This window comes from Borostomias antarcticus (genome assembly GCF_949987555.1).
Source record: "Borostomias antarcticus genome assembly, chromosome: 20".
Taxonomy (NCBI): domain Eukaryota; kingdom Metazoa; phylum Chordata; class Actinopteri; order Stomiiformes; family Stomiidae; genus Borostomias; species Borostomias antarcticus.
Genome location: NC_140253.1, coordinates 8,916,979 through 8,934,054, shown reverse-complemented (window position 1 = coordinate 8,934,054; position 17,076 = coordinate 8,916,979). Strand labels below are relative to the sequence as shown.

The following is a 17,076-nucleotide window of genomic DNA, read 5'->3' as shown; positions in this document are numbered from 1 at the left end:
TTCAATACAGACAATTCAACGAACATTAAAAGCACATAGCAAAGCATTAGCACACACCAACAGGGCACATGTACACATCCACAAGACATAATAGCACAATACGACATAGCATGATCAACAAGCAGCATAAGACAAATTACACGCCCACATGAAGCAGCACACAAGGCATCAAGGAGCACACAGACACACTCAGAAAAAACATCAATTTTTATGACTAATATCAGCCATAAAAATATCAGCCTAATAAAAGACAGGCGTGTAGCCCCTTCTCCTTTAGAGGTTAACGGTCTGCAAACGGCTGCACCTGTTAGGCTTATCTACAATGTATGTCGGCTGCAGTTTGCTACTATAGTACTGTGTGACAGTGAAGACTACACTGAAGCTGTGATTGTTATATGGAACGTATTGTTATAGAAAACCAATTCAAGTGGATGATCGGAGACTAATCCGCACCTTGAGCATCTTCAAGATGACTCATACAAATCTCTACAAATCTTTTTTTTTTCCTTTTTTAATTTTTAAATCAAACTGGGATTAGGATTGTTAAATATGGTTTATTTGTAGTTTCTATTCTTGATGGTACCCCGTGTCCAGCAATATCTAGGCTATATTGTCTAATTAGATTATAGAATGTTTCCAAACGGTGGCCTAATCCAGTGAAATAAGGGAAAAGGTGAACATGCATTTGTCAATTTATTGTCAACCAACAGCATCAACAATTAAACTTCCAGATTATTCCCTGGTCATGAAAACCCCATCAGTAATGCTGGCAAAGAATGGTGCTGCACCCGCTGTCAAACACCGAGGCTCTCTTCACAGGCCTCTTCCTCATGCGGCCGCTGGGCTTAGCTCTGGGAGGAGCGGGCGGGGTCCTGGGGAAGAGCGGCCCCACCAGCCAGCCCAGCGGCGTGTTGTGGACCAGGTAGTCCAGGGCGGCTTCCAGGGAGAGCCTCGCCCAGCCGGGGGAGCCGTCCTCTCGGGCGGAGCTGAAGTTGTTGTAGATCTGCGAGGCGCTGAACAGCACACAGAGGGCCTGCTGCTGGAGGAGGCGGGGGACGGCGCCGAGGTCCCAGTCCAGGGTCAGGTAGCTGGTCTGCAGCTGGGAGGTCGGGCTGGGGAACACATCCTGCTGAGAATGCCAGGTTTGAGTAGGGGGGGGGGGGGGAGATAAGGTTTCCATCACAAATCAAAACCAATTGGAAATCCAACTACCTCCGTTTGCTTCACTTGAACATGGCTTGTCGGTTCTGCCAACGCACCTGGCTGATCCTGCGAACCACCAGGACACAGGATTATCGATTTACGCTCAGAAAGTTGTCCAACAAACTGGTAAATTGTTCCATCCAGAAATTGGACAATTTCCTGTGGACCTTCATTATTATCAATAACCCTGCGGTTACAGCTGTCCCTTTTCAGAAACTGGGATGTTGAAGCGCTGTCCAGGCTTACCGTTTCCTCGGTGTGCTGAAGCAGGGAGAAGGACTCAGGATGGTGAACTCTGAAGCAGCGCGCCTGGTGGTAGGCTCTCCTGCATAGCTTGGTAGTGAGGGTCACCACACGGACGGAGTAGCTGGGACTAGAAGCTGGCCCCTCAAAGCCCTTCACAATCTTCACCTCCTCCTCTAGAGAAACAGATGGACATGCTCAATGTAAAAAGAGTCAGCAAAGGAGGTGACTTTCACAATCATCTTTCCTATTTGACGGGTGAATGTTGGGAGGGGACATGTTCTTTCACCCACCAGATGATTAAAGACCAGTGACGAAGACGGGGGATGCGGTCTTGACAGAGCAGCTAACCTCTTATTCTAGTCTTAGACACAAAGGCGCAGTGCTTCCGACTCACCGATCTCCTCGTCGGTCGGCGGAAGAGCCTGGTCCACCAGGAGTTCGGACATGCTCAGCGCCGAGTCCAGTCCGTCGCTAGCCAGCCGTATGGCTCTCCTCAGGGGCACCACGTGGATCACCCCGACACCGATCAGCCACCTGGGCAGCTCCAGTCTCTCCTGCACCACTCCCTGGGTCCTCCCCACCGCCCCGGTGATGGTGTAGAGCACACAGTCCTTGGCTCCATCGACCATAATGGCCACGGCGGACTTGGCCTCTGATATTACACCCTTGGCACTCAAGACGATCTGGGTGGTACAGGTTAGGGTGGTTAAGGGCAAAGACATTTGTAATTGTACAATAAGAATGAAAGACAAGTAGATAGATGTTGGACAGCGTAGGGGCTTGAACCTGCTCTGGTGGCTGGTGGAGAACTGGCCAGGCGCTCTCAAGCTTATCCAAACCTTTGCATGCAAGTTCATTCACAATGGAAACTATGGGGAGAAAACAGCAAAACTGGTCAGAGACTGAGTTGGGGTAAAAACATTTGGGCTTCACATGAAAGAGCCACTTGTTGCAACCCCATAGCATGGCAGAAGAACACAACCAAAGCCTAGCGTTTCACTTACTTTGGGGCTCCAGTTTGATAACGAAGGGCGCAGCGCTATCATATGCCGCTGAAGTTATGGTCTTAACACCAGTCTCCATTAGCTCAAACACAGACTTGATGTAGGGGTGGTTGTCCTTGGTGTCACAGTACAATACAGACACAAGTGCATAAGCCGAGCTAACCACTGGAAGGTTGGCCAAGCGAAAAATGGCATTCTGAAAGAAAAGAAAATTCGTTTTAGCCCAGTATGATCAATTAAATAATACAATGCCTACAGACTATTCCTAATTGCTTACAATTAGGCCATGTAAGCGTCATCTTTAACTGATAGGCCGACTCAATCTAATTAGAGTCTATTGAACAACTGAATTTGCACCAAAATTGCACCAACCTGATTTGCGTTAGTCCCAGACATCATATTTGGTTTAACTTGAATTATAAATTAGATGAGGATTGGGGGACGCCCGGCACATGTAGCATCAGAAAAAAACAATTTAGTGTTTACATGCGCCGTTTATCTCCATGCGAAGTGTTTCTTATTAGGTGTAGACTACTGTACGTTTAAATTAATCTAGAAGAGAGACACATTAAAATCGTTTAGTGTTAATCGCCTAGTAATTTTACTAATGCAATCACCTGCACGCCAAACTTTTTGGTCAAACCTACCTATAAGCTCTCCGTCAAAACGTGGACTTACGTAGACTAATACCCCAGGCGTAATGACGAATTCGGATGTGACGGGCCTACACTTAATAGGCTACTCTAACCTTCTCTCTTATTTAATTTTGACAAATGCCCAGCAGACACTCTAGAGAGATAATGAAAGATAATTGTCTACTAAATCGTTTGAATATGTTAGCCTACTTTAACAAAATGTCACGCACGATAGCTCACATGTTGATGGCTCACGCCAAACCAAAAGTGGACGTTACGCGAGAGAGCTCTCCATGGTGCTGATAATGATTTCAACACGATGGAGAAAAGTGTTTGGCTAGTTGAATGACAACGGACATAAACAGGTAAAATAATATTGCTGATGATCCAATCTTTTATTTCACGATGTAGGTTATAATTGAGAAATGGGACATACTTAATCATTTTACCCCGACTAGTTACTTTTATGAGCGAATAAACCTTTATAGGTCATAATTTAGTCATGGCCTCCCGATTATTATGTCATCACCAACGCACCACTTCGGCTCACAAATCACAAAGTTGGCGAATGGGCCACAGTGGGACTATGTAGCCAAGTTTATATCCTGGTTGTTTAGCTTTATGTTAAAATAACGTATTCCCAAACGTTTAGAAACAATTCCTCAGTGATGTAGACAGGAACATAATTTGGACCTCACTTTTGCTTTATATTCAGCCGAAAAATGCAACGAGTCAAGTTCTTGAGGACACAGGTCATCCAGTTGGTGTGAACATGACGATCAAGTGCTTCTGCCAGATCTGCACTTGTGGGTAAGTTCAGGCAAATTAGTTTGATCTGCAAGTGCAACAGGTGTGCATGCCACAATACGCCACGGTTACCATTGGTGGCATCCGTTGTTGATGATGTTGTTGTTGTTTCGTGGATTCATGATACCTACCCCAATGCTGTTTCTCAATCTTCATTCGTTCTGAGCGTTCCTGACCACTCTGGTTTCAATAACTAGCATATTCTTCCCTTGCAGTCGGCATCAGTGTCCGCATTCACCTCCACCCGCTGTCATCCCCACGTCCCGCTCCGACACGGAGTGCGTTCTCTCCGAGTACCGTGATAGATTCCGCCATCATGGAGCTACAGCCACCAGACGGTCCAAAAAAGTTAAACATGAGTACACGCCTCCGGAGGGTGATATGGCCAACACCACGACATTCAGGTTAGTTGCATATAGAACTTTACTAGAACTAGAGTAGGCCTACACCTGGCCTACACCTAGCCTAGCCTACAGCTTAATAATACACATAGTCCCTATCAGCAGTGTAGTAGGAGACTGCCTTGCTCAAGAGCACAACAATAGTGAAAGGATCTAGCTATGTGATGTCAATAACCCATATTCTCACCAGTAAACACATTGTTTCTGTTGGCCCTGTGTTTTTGAGGGCCGAAGAGGCGATTTCAAAGAAAGTGACAGCATATATAATTTATAATGACATTACCAAACAAAGACTTCCAAGTTCCAATACTGTCAGCTGAGTTGCCGGTTCCAGGTAGCGCATCTGTAGGTTGGTATTGCCTAACCTTATGTTCGGCAGGGGTACTGATTCAACTAGCTAGGCCCTGGGTTGGTTGGGCTCTTTGCAGGGACCTGACCTGACCTGGCTCTCATTACACATGGCCATTCAAAGTGTATGACAATAGGCTTCCTTGGTTTAGCCAGTGGATGATATTGTTTTAGATAAACACTACTAATGCGGTTTGTTATTTCAGAGCCGACTATGTTCCACACGAGGTGACAATGAGATTACCCAAGGCCACCATGACCTACATGGAACCAATTGGAACCATGCTACTGAACAGCACCTACATGGAGGACTTTGTGTCACACCCTGTCCACAAGAACATTGTCAGCAAGACAGTGACATATAATGCACCGACAGCTAAGATGGACGGCCAGTCAGTGTACCAAGGTGTGTGTCCATTTTCTGACATTACTGTGGTCTGTTTTTACTGTGAAACTATAATTGTATCTAGATTTGAATGCACATTTGCTGTACTTCAGTGAATGCTGGTGAAAAAGGTGAGAATGACAGCCATCCTATTTATGGTCTTTTACAATGGTGTGATGTGTATGAACTCTACACTTCTCCACTCTTAATCAAAGAGGTGTACCAGTGCTGGAACGTGGTCAGGCCAGAGCCCTTCCGAGCCAGCAACAACCTGACAGTGAGCCAGGATAAATTTGACGCGACCACAACGTGCCAAGACGACTTCTGCCCCAAGAACGGCACTGCGGTTCGAAAGAGCTTCAAACCAACCCAGCAGATTCAGGAGCCCCAGCCGTTCGAGGGCACGACCAACTATAGACTGGCGTACGTGTCCCACCCGGCCCAGAAGAGACCGCCCAAGGAGAAGGTCCCCTACAAACCCAACAGTGCCCCGTTTAATGGGGTGTCCACCCACCAGCAAGACTTCAGGGGCGTAAGAGGAGAAGTGGCCAGGTCCGCCAAAACCAAGTCCACTTGGGAGGCTAGCACCGCCCCCTTTGAAGGATCCACAGAGTACCAGGAGAGGTACCAGGCATGGCCGATGCCGCCCCGTGTCCAGCGCAAGTCGGACGGGCACTCCCTCCCGGGGGGCGCCATGGAGCTGATCTCCACGGCCCACGGGGACTTTGCGGGTCACCAGGGCCAGAAGGCGGTGTCGGCGCGCCCTCCCATCCAAGCCTGGTGCAAGGGGAAGCCCTTCGACGCCTGCTCAACCACGAAGACAGACTACCGCGCCTGGGAGACCGAGAGATGCCGCCGGACAGTCCGGGGCGAGCAGATGAGCCGTCCCTCGGGGCCGTTCGAGACCACCACCACCTTCCGGCGAGAGTACACGAGGAAGAGCGTCCCCAAGGCCCCCAGCTACAAGCCGGCCCAGAGGGTGATGAGCCCGCGCACGATGGGCGACGACACCATCTACCGCACCAGCTACGTTAACCAGGAGCTCCGCCGCTGCCCGGCCAGCTTCAGTGACCCGCCGGGGTTCGAATACAAATCCGTGGGGAGCGGGGGACACGTCCTCTTCAGGACCGCCTCGGCGGCCGGGAAGCAGGGCACCACCTGCCCGTCTACCGCCACCGCCGCAGGCGTCAAACCCAGCCACGCCACCAAGACCAGGCTGGTCAGATCGGCTGTCCTCCGCAGAGGCAAACGCACCCATTAGTCGGCCACTCTTAATATCGTATTTATATCTCAGGACAGTTTATTTGTATCAGAAATAGAATGGAAGTCTGGACTACAACATTGTTTCATGGTGTTCTTCATCAAGATGGATATTTTTAGGACTTTCACATTAGGAATACATGAGTGACTTCATTGGAGCACATACCATGGGTATGACAAAATTCAAGAGCCTAGTAGAAGCTGTAGAAAAATTGTTTATTTGAAACAGAATGAAATACATGTTCTGGGAAATGGTTATTACAAGACTGAAATGAAATGGCCTCATTCTCTCTCTCTCTCTCTCTCTCTCTCTCTCTCTCTCTCTCTCTCTCACACACACACACGCACACACACGCGCGCGCGAACACTCCTACTTATCACAAGAGGTGCTATTGTATTCTGTCCTATTAAGACCTACATTGACACACCTCAGATGTTACTCTAATGTTTTGGATTTTTATTAAGCACGAACGCGTTTCACTAAAGGAGTCAGACTGGCCAGAGTGGCTATTTTGACGCGGGAGCTCTCCATGGTGCCGAATCTCGCACCCCCAGAGCAAGTCAATAATGGCACATGACCATGCAACTTTTCCCTATCCCATGAATGCAGTTGTTGTGGTACTGTAGCCTACATTGCAGCCATCCTAATTGACAGTAATGTGCACACTCGGACAATGATTTACCACCTTGCTGGTGATAGGGTGGTCACGCTGCAGTTTTTTGGGGTGCCGAGGGGAGGTGGAGGTTTGCGGAGTGACTGCAACATGCGAAATACAAACGCACGTGAAATGGGCGGTCGCCAACAAACACCTTTCACGTGCCTCTGTTTCAAGACAAGAACAGCAAGAGCCAGCAGCGTCATCATTCGACTGCTGCAACCCTGACCGTTACATCATGGCTTTGGCGCCGGAATCTGCAGAGTAAGTGCATTCTCACTATTTAATATCAATGTTTTTATTAGCCCTGAAAAAATACGCCAATTGTGCTTTTGCAATTACAGCATATTGGATTTCGCTAATAAAACATTTTGTCCCATAAACTTTCTGTATTCTTATTTTTTCTTGTGTTGTCTCGTGTGGTCAACAAGTGTTTAGATGCCCTTGCAAATTAAATGGCCTACATTTTCTCTTTTGCACACTGAGCCAAAGTGACAGGATATAATTTGTGGCATTCGGGTCGGGTCGAATCGCATCACGGTCACCTTGTCTTTCGATGTCCCTTCCTTCAGCGTAATTCGTCTGATAATGCAGTACCTCAAGGAGAACAAGCTCTATCGCACCCTGGCCACCCTTCAAGAGGAGACGACCGTGTCGCTCAACACTGTAGAGAGCATTGAGAGCTTCGTAGCGGACATCAAGAGTGGCCACTGGGACACGGTTCTAGTAGCTATTCAGTCACTCAAACTCCATGACAAAACATTAATTGACCTCTACGAGCAGGTGAGATTGAGCTAATACATAGTAGCATAACTTTGTCTCTGTTTTGTTTTGCTAAACATACACCTATACCTATATATTTTTTAAAGGGGTTCTGGGAGACCCCTATTGGTGAAATGGTTAGTTAAACCTTTTTGAGTAAATGTTTCCCTGGACTAAAAGGGGTTCTTAAAAAGGTTTTCAGGGGGTTCTCCCGGAGGGCCAAACAAAGACCCTTTAATGATTGTAGGTAGCATTCGTGCTATAATGTATAACCAGAGCAGGCTGGGTGGTCTTCCCCACCATAGGTGGTCCTGGAGCTCATCGAGCTGAGAGAGTTCGGGGCAGCCCGGTCCCTCCTCGGGCAGACCGACCCCATGCTCATGCTGAAACAGACCCAGCCCGAGAGGTACGTCCACCTGGAGAACCTGCTCGCCCTCTCCTACTTCGACCCCCGACAGGTGAGGCTCCAGCCAAGCGCTGGCTGTCCCTTCACAAAGGAGACTGCTTTCATTGTGTATCGGTCGGACCGCATCGCCGACAACATGCGGGCGTGATTCCTTTGTGTATTTTGCCGTTTGCGCGAATATCCCCTTTGTATCGGCTTTGTAGTTGGACAAACGCCAGCTGAGAGTTCTCCCTCTCGTCCCTCCCACCTGTGTAGGCGTATCCCGGGGGGAGCAGCAAGGCGCGGCGTCGGGCGGACATCGCTCAGGCGCTGGCGGGGGAGGTCAGCGTGGTGCCCCCCTCCCGTCTCGTGGACCTCCTGGTGAGCGCAGGTCGTAGCAGGCTATATCGTGGCCGCCCTCAACACTTCACTTAGTTTAGCCGGGCTGACTCAATAGTATGACCTCACAACCTTCATTCATGTACACTCCAAAATAACCAGTAGTGGCAGTTTTGGCTGATATAGGTTGTTTTCGTTGGCTGTTATATTGTAGAAATATCCTTAAAAGCCTGTCCGTTAAACGTCTTAATGGAAATTTAGCTGGAAATTGTCCTTCTTCTCTCTGATGGCCATTGAAAAGTTCTACAATTAATATTCTATACGTGGGGCCAAACTAACAACGCTGTTCCTCTCGGGGATTTGCTTATTTCAAGCTCCGCTAGTCGAGCACGCCATTATCTAGTCCCGGTTTCGTATGTAGAACCCTGATTATTTTCCCCCTGCTTATTCCTGGCAGAGCGCTGTTAGAGGATTTGCATGGCTAATGAGCTGAGGCTGCAGCGGGTGTGTGGGATGGTGGCGGTCCGACTCGCCTGACCACCTCAGCTCTCCCCCTCCTTATCCTGCCTGCGTCTCCTCCCCCTCCCCTCTACGACCCCCAACCTGCCTGACCACCTCAGCTCTCCCCCTCCTTATCCTGCCTACGTCTCCTCCCCTCCTCCTCTACGACCCCCAACCTGCCTGACCACCTCAGCTCTCCCCCTCCTTATCCTGCCTACGTCTCCTCCCCTCCTCCTCTACGACCCCCAACCTGCCTGACCACCTCAGCTCTCCCCCTCCTTATCCTGCCTGCGTCTCCTCCCCTCCTCCTCTACGACCCCCAACCTGCCTGACCACCTCAGCTCTCCCCCTCCTTATCCTGCCTGCGTCTCCTCCCCTCCTCCTCTACGACCCCCAACCTGCCTGACCACCTCAGCTCTCCCCCTCCTTATCCTGCCTGCGTCTCCTCCCCTTCTCCTCTACGGCCCCCAACCTGCCTGACCACCTCAGCTCTCCCCTCCTTATCCTGCCTGCGTCTCCTCTGCCTCCCCTCCCCCTCCCCTCCCCCTCTACGGCCCCCGTCTCACTTCCTGTGCTCCTCCACCTCAGCGTGTGTGTTAAGGATATCTCATCCTTTCAGATTTATTGCATTCTCTCTCTCTCTCTCTCTCTCTTTCCTTCTCTCTCACACACACACACACACACACACACACACTCACTCACTCACTCACTCACTCACTCACTCACTCACTCACTCACTCACTCACTCACTCACTCACTCACTCACTCACTCACTCACTCACTCACTCACTCACTCACTCACTCACACTCACACACACACTCACTCTCACACACACACTCACTCACTCACTCACTCACTCACTCACTCACACACACACGTGCACGCTCAGTCTACGAAGCGACAGCAGCACCCGGGCCGCCTGCCCCCCGGTCTGACCCTCGGCCTGTTCCAGGGCAAGGCAGCGGCGGCGAAGGGCGTGGAGGAGGAGCGCCCCCCCACACAGCTCTGTCGGTACATCAAGGTACACCGCCACCGGGCTGCGGTGGGGAGGGTCGGGGGTTGGGGGGGTTGGGTGGTGGGGGGAGTCATATTCTTTTTCACCAGTGGCTGTGAATATGTTAACTATATTTTTGTCCTGGTAAGGTCCTCACATACATCTTATTCCGGGCTCAGACTACAGGATTTTTGGGCCGATTTATCCCCGATTCACCCCTCCCGACAATCGGAGGAGAAATCTGGTCTGGATCGTTGGTTTGGCAGATTATCTTGTAATGTGAGGGATTTACAGATCCAATGTTAGACCTCCCGATCGGCTTGCAGACCCATCGGGGCGGCCCCGATAATATCAAACATGTTTGATATTTAAGATTATTACGTCCGACTTCACAAGTGAGATGGCGAGACCAGTGGTTCGTTGCTCCCTCGGGCACGATAAGATCCTGTAGCTAGTGTGTGCTGAGCCGTTATTTTCAAATCTTGCTGTGTGTGCTTGTTTGAGATGCGCAAGAAGAATATCTGTTAAAATTCTCCTTATGTGCGTGATGTAACCCGATAAGCCCGGCATTAGGTGTAGGCGTAGATGTTTGGGTTACACAGCACAGACAGAGACAGCGAGAGACACACACACACACGCACCCATACACACACACACACACACACACACACACACACAGGGGGATAATTGCTTTTCCAGCCTGCAGGTACTGGCCAGCGTTGCTGGCTGCACTTTCATCACTTAATTCAGTGAACATCCAGATGGATCTGCAGAAATCACTCGTCATGGGGGGCTCTGCTTCAGGTTAGGAAGGAAGCCATCTGGCCCTCGGAACATGGTGTGAAGTCCAACTTAACTTCTCTTGCACTGGAGGATAAGTGAGGAGTAGGGAGTCCCTGCTGCATTTGAGGGTGGAGTATTGAACTGATTCCTGTAGCTCAGGGTCGGCGGTTCAAATCCCAGCTTCTCCTGTCCACATGACGAAGTGTCCTTGGGCAAGACACTGAACCCCAAATTGCTCCCAATGAGCAGGCTAGCCCCTTGCATGGCAGCTGGCCGCCATTGGTGTGTGTATGTGTGTGTGAATGGGTGAATGAGAGGCCATTGTAAAGCGCTTTGGATAAAAGCGCTATATAAGTGCAGTCCATTATTCCTCTGTTTCAATTGCGATGATGACAAACTTGACTCGCTCTAGCAGCTTCTTTGCCCAGATGATGTGTCATGCTTGGGTAGATTGATGCATAATACTTGAGTTATTAGTTAAAACTGAGACGGGGTCTGGAAAAGGTACAACACGTCCATGTCTGCGCTTCCACTTTGTAGTTTGGACAGAAGTCCCACGTGGAGTGCGCCCGCTTCTCGCCCGATGGCCAGTACCTCATCACCGGGTCGGTGGACGGATTCATAGAGGTCTGGAACTTCACCACCGGCAAAATCCGAAAGGTGCATATCCTTTTCCCCCAAACACTACTTACTTTAATAACCATCCTTTTAAACTGTATTACCGTCGCAATGGCAGCTACACTGGACTCTTTAAAACAGCACATACCCATGTGTTTTGTTTTCTCTGTGCAATTGGATTAAGGAGATTTTAATTTGGATTAAGGAGTAATCCAAAACAGGCAGTCTTAATTTCTTCCAGCTAATACTTACACTGGCAGGCTCTGGTGCTGAATATGGGTCGGTCTCTGGTTCTGAATATGGGTCAGCTCATGACGTCTAACCAGGCACGCCTCGCCCCCACTACATTTATCAAGTTAAAAATAAACAGCAGATTTATTCTTATTGGCTACCGTCCTACAAAGATTTCTCTTGGAGGCTTTCCTCATCACATGCGCACACACACACACACACACACACACACACACACACACACACACACACACACACACACACCCTCAAACACACACACGCACACACACACACACACACACACACACACACACACACACACACACACACACATACACTAACCCAGTTACTGAAAATGCAGATACTGTAGGTGTGATGCATTGGCCAGAGCACTTGTTTTGTATTGTATGGTTACGAAACCAGACACTTGTATTGAATTTTTAGGACAGGATAGAGCACTGTTGATGTTGATGTCTTGCTCTAACCCTATTTTCAGTATCCTTAAGTCCCTATATGAGCCTGTGTGTGTGTGTGTGTGTGTCTGTGTGTGTTTGTGTGTGTGTGTGTGTGTGTGACAGGAGCTGAAGTACCAGGCCCAGGATCACTTCATGATGATGGAGGATGCCGTCCTGTGTGTGAGCTTCAGCAGTGACACAGAGCTGCTGGCCTCTGGAGCCCAGGACGGCAAGATCAAGGTCCAAACACACTTCTGTTAGAATGACTTTCAATTCAGTTTACAGATACTTGCTTTTCAGTAAGAAACTTGGTAAATATCAGTTCTCCCTCTCGGCCTGCTTCAGTTCCTTCATGATCTGCTACGGCGGTATTTGAATTTCATTTTCGTACAGTACAGTACTTGTCAAGCAAATTAACTTATCTACTGTAGACTAGAGCTCAGTGCAATACCGTTGAAATTATACAGAGTCCTTCATCTTCAAACGCGTCTCACTACTGCACTCAGGGAAGTATTCAAATGATGGCACTGTTGCCACAAACGCCATTTTGGAACGTTTGGGAGACCGTCAACATTATCACTGTGAATCCACAGACAGCTGTGTGGGATGCTTCACTAAGAGAATCGTTCTATACAGTATATGAAAGGAAAACGCAGGTGGATTACCACACGTCAACATGACGTGATGACATCACATCCTTCTGCTGCCCGTGTGCTTGCAGGTCTGGAGGATCCAGAGCGGCCAGTGTCTGCGCAGGTTCGAGCGCGCCCACGGCCAAGCTGTCACTTGCTTGAGCTTCTGCAAGGACGGCGGTCAGCTCCTGAGCGCTTCCTTTGACCAGACCATCAAGTGAGACCGTAGCGTGTCAGGTTTTTATTTTGTCACATACACTAAGTCATAGTCAATTTTATTTATATAGCACATGTTCATACAAGCAAATGTAGCACACAGTGCTTTACAGAATTTAAAAAAAGGTAAATAAATATAGTTTATAATAAGATAAATAAGAAACACTCAAAAATAAAAAATGAGAATAAAAAAAAATAAATTGAGAAGATTTAATTATAACACAGGTATACTTACATGATAAAAGCAAGATTAAAAAGGTATGTCTTAAGATCTTGCTTGAAAGCTCCCACAGTTTCAGACATTAGTTTTCAAGTTTTGGACTGGGGTGTGCAGGGGGAGAGCCACCCATTCACCTCCATCAATTGTTTGGACTTATGCTCAATCGTTGTCGATTGGGGGGGATTGAAACAGCCACATGTTGTGTGTGGAGAAGGTGTGAAGGTCACAGAGACACAGGGTGTCCTGCTCGCACGCACATACGCTTGCACAGAGCCAAAACAATACTTTGAGCGAAGCCAGCTGCCCGTGTGGAGGAGCTAGAGACACAGGGATTGGACTGTGGAGTGCAGGGGGGGGGGGGGGAGAGAGCTGCCCCCTGCCGGCTCCGCCACAGAGCCCCCCGCACACTGCTGCCCATTCACCTCCATTCATGTTTTAAAATTTGGCTCAGGAGTGGGGCAACAGACAAACTCGGGTGGATGAATTTAATGTTTGAACATTTATTGATTTGACAGGAAACAATGTCTCTCTTGTACCACATATATGGTGTCTACATTTCACATGTTGTTGGAGTAGCAGTGGCTGTATGACTCCCATTTACAATCAAGAGCTTTTTCTGCTGAGTAGCCAGAGCAGTCGACCTTTTCTAGTTATGGTTGTTTTGTGCTCCTTTTTTATCAGTCTATCACGTTGTTTGACATCTCAAGCACGGATGTGTGCCCCCCCCCCCCCCCCCCCCCCACACACACACACACAAACACAGAATCAACAAACCCCACTGGCCTTGATCGCTCTATAACTAGATGCCAAGCAAGCAGAGGAGGGGCGGGGGGTCACCTCTTATCTCCCTCCAGGCTGAGACTCTCTATCTCTCTCTCTCTGTGTCTATTTCGGCATCCTCCTGGCGAATGTGGGCTGTGTCCTCCAATGACTGAGAAGCACATGCCCTGTGTGGGAGTAACAATGAGCTTCCATGTGTGCTCAGGGACAAAGCCGCAACGTGTGCCACCGCGAGATGGACGCCGGTCTGGGGTTTATGGGGATACTAAGTCCCCGTGAGGGATGAGAGGCAGCGAGAGAGAAGGAAGGGGGGAGGAGGAGACGCCTGAGAGGGAGAACAGGAGTCGGAGAGGGAGCGTGGATGGGCTTTAAGCAGCTGTGTTGTCAGGCAGTATGCAAATCTCCCAGCATGCAGCTCAGAGAGATCTGGAGGGAGCTTGGGAAATCAGAGCCTTCAGCAACTTGTCTAAAATTAGAGACGTGAACTTCACATGATGCTCACTAATGTTGTTTGTGGTTGATTTAGGAATCTATTGCAATCATTTACTATTCCATGACAGATTATTAGCAACTTCAGAATGAAGAAATCAGTTTTCCAAAGTAATGAATTTGGTCTAGGCCACAATAGGCCTATTGCATGAAGAAAATTGCTTTATGAGAAAAATAACCTGATAATAAACCGTGTAAAGGCTCATATTAAGTCTAAACACATAGTCTAACACATAGTCTAAACACATACTGTAGTCTAACACATAATAAACGCAGTCTAATACACACTAAACACATACTGAACACACAGTAAACACAGTCTAACACATAGTCAAAACACATACTAAACACATACTAGTCTTAAGTGTTGCCATGAATACCATTCATCAACCCTGGTATTTGCAGGGTCCATGGGCTTAAGTCTGGTAAGACCCTGAAGGAGTTCAGAGGCCACACCTCTTTTGTGAACGAGGCGGTGTTCACCCAGGACGGCCATTACATCATCAGCGCCTCGTCCGACGGCACCGTCAAGGTAGCCTACCCAGCCAGTCACATGTCTTGGGTCAGATGGCGGTACCTGGCCACATTGGGTTTGCGATAACAACAACTACGGTCCTCTCTCGTTTCAGACCTGGAATGTCAAGACCACAGAGTGCGTTCACACGTTCAAGCCTCCGGGCGCGTCGGTGAGCTCTGACATCGCGGTCAACAACGTGATCCTTCTGCCCCAAAACCCCGAGCACTTTGTGGTGTGTAGCCGCTCCAACACCGTGATCATCATGAACATGCAGGGTCAGGTGAGCGAGAACTGCTCTGTCACTCACTCAATCCTCTTTTGACCCATATTTGATCATAAACAGTAGTAGGCCTAATCCATAGTGATTAGTGACACAGGATAAACCATTGATTATTCATTGATTTCACAAAAAAATAATTACCGGTAAACTAAGGGAATGTCAATCTGAACTTTTTTCAGTACCCGTTTTGTTCTTCCGAGGGGGATGCCTCAAGCCTGAGTTGGCTTTTCATATCACATATATAAATGGGTTTCGTTGAACAATAATATCATCATTCAAGTAACCATGCCTGTCTAAAACTCCATTCTCCATCACTCAGAACTTTGACAGCCCCACTGGAACACTCAGAAATGAGTCATGGTTCGTCTTACCTGGTTACCTGGGTATTTCTAACCTGATGCTCTGGGAACTATCCTATATTATTACTATATTGGAAACTGTTTGGAAAAGGGCAGGCACTTTCAAAAATAGTTGGCAGGTGATTGGATGAACCATCTGTCAATCACCGTCAATCACGCGCTATCTTCAACTGCTCCTTGCTATTGTCACACATTGAATTTCCTCGTAGAACGCTGATTGGGTAGATCGATTTCCGATCTGGCACAAACGGATCTCTATGGAGAGTATCCAGATTTGCGAGAGAAACAGAGTGAGCTTGTGAGATCAGGATGGTCTCACGAAGCTAGGGCATTTCAGGGTGCTGATTAAACTGTCACTCTCTCTCTCTCTCTCTCTCTCCAGGTTGTGAGAAGCTTCAGCTCAGGGAAGAGGGAGGGCGGAGACTTCGTGTGCTGCGCTCTGTCACCTCGCGGGGAGTGGATCTACTGCGCGCGAGAAGACTTTGGGCTCTACTGCTTCAGCACTCTGACCGGGAAGCTGGAGCGATCGCTGACCGTACGGCCTGTATTGTTTTTAGCATGTTACCTTTTAGACAGGTTCCTGTTTCCGTCTGTCCAACCCCTGAATCTGAATAGAATGGTTAAATAATCTAGCTCCAATTGTGAGTCTATGGAATTGGCGCACAGGCGTATACATTCCAGGGGCCTAAGTGGAGCTAGGTAAGGTCAGTGTGAATGTGTGTCGCAAGAGAATGCCTCAGCTGTTTTCTGTGATTACCGTTCTTCATAAATCAGCAAGAGATTAATTCATACGATCTGTGCTCACACAGGTTCACGAGAAAGATGTGATCGGCATCGCCCACCACCCCCACCAGAACCTCATCGCCACGTACAGTGAAGACGGCCTTCTGAACCTCTGGAAGCCATAGATCCCCTTCCTGTCCATGCCGAGCAAAACCAAGCTAGTTACTCTCCTCTCCGCTTGCCAAGTCCACTGTCCATATTTTGTTCCATTTTGGGATAGGGTTGACTGAATGTAACTTTTCAATGACAGCTGGTAAGACACGTCCATGTCTGATGGCTTGAGTTATAAAATGCATGCTTGTTTTATATTAAAAGTGAAGGACTTCGCCAGCATGCTAGTTTACTCCATCATACTAGTTAGTACCTTTTCATTGTCCTCTGTGGTGGACACGTGTTTATGTATAAAACAAATCTATTAATTGTAGTACCTTGGTAAATATTGGTTTGATACTGTCTTTTTCTACTATGTTTATTTAAGAATATTACCATTTTTATTTGGATTATAGTTAGCTACCAGTACACCACAATATCCAGCTACAGGTGGCTTAAATTTTAGATGTACTTGTAGATTGCAGAAGAACTTGGAATACTGTAAGTCAATAGTTTCATAAGTACTTAAAGGTTACACAGTTTAGGCAAGTTTATGCTATGTTTTTGCCTTGAGAGATTATTGTATTGTACATTGTCAGTACATTGTAACTATTTTACCGTACCTTTATATGGTTGCATTGATTATTCTGTGTAAGCCTGTGTTGCAATGCAATTATCTCGTTTGGCCTTAAAAGT

At 48.1% G+C, this 17,076-nt stretch overlaps 2 protein-coding genes across 2 annotated transcripts; one reads left to right on the top strand and one right to left on the bottom strand.

Moving 5' to 3' along the window:
• Positions 1 to 757: 757 nt before the first annotated feature.
• LOC311322548 (perilipin-2-like) lies at positions 758 to 4,756 on the bottom strand (the record flags this gene model as incomplete). Its single annotated transcript, XM_084454637.1, has 6 exons — positions 758 to 1,126; positions 1,450 to 1,622; positions 1,844 to 2,132; positions 2,236 to 2,318; positions 2,454 to 2,649; positions 4,739 to 4,756. The coding sequence occupies 6 exons, from the start codon at positions 4,754 to 4,756 to the stop codon at positions 758 to 760; spliced, it is 1,128 nt and encodes a 375-aa protein (XP_084310763.1).
• Positions 4,757 to 7,183: 2,427 nt separating this feature from the next.
• Positions 7,184 to 16,415, top strand: LOC311322547 (WD40 repeat-containing protein SMU1-like; the record flags this gene model as incomplete). Its single annotated transcript, XM_084454636.1, has 12 exons — positions 7,184 to 7,209; positions 7,518 to 7,728; positions 8,013 to 8,165; positions 8,369 to 8,473; positions 9,817 to 9,954; positions 11,251 to 11,370; positions 12,138 to 12,254; positions 12,736 to 12,863; positions 14,757 to 14,883; positions 14,981 to 15,148; positions 15,890 to 16,042; positions 16,317 to 16,415. The coding sequence occupies 12 exons, from the start codon at positions 7,184 to 7,186 to the stop codon at positions 16,413 to 16,415; spliced, it is 1,545 nt and encodes a 514-aa protein (XP_084310762.1).
• Positions 16,416 to 17,076: the final 661 nt, after the last annotated feature.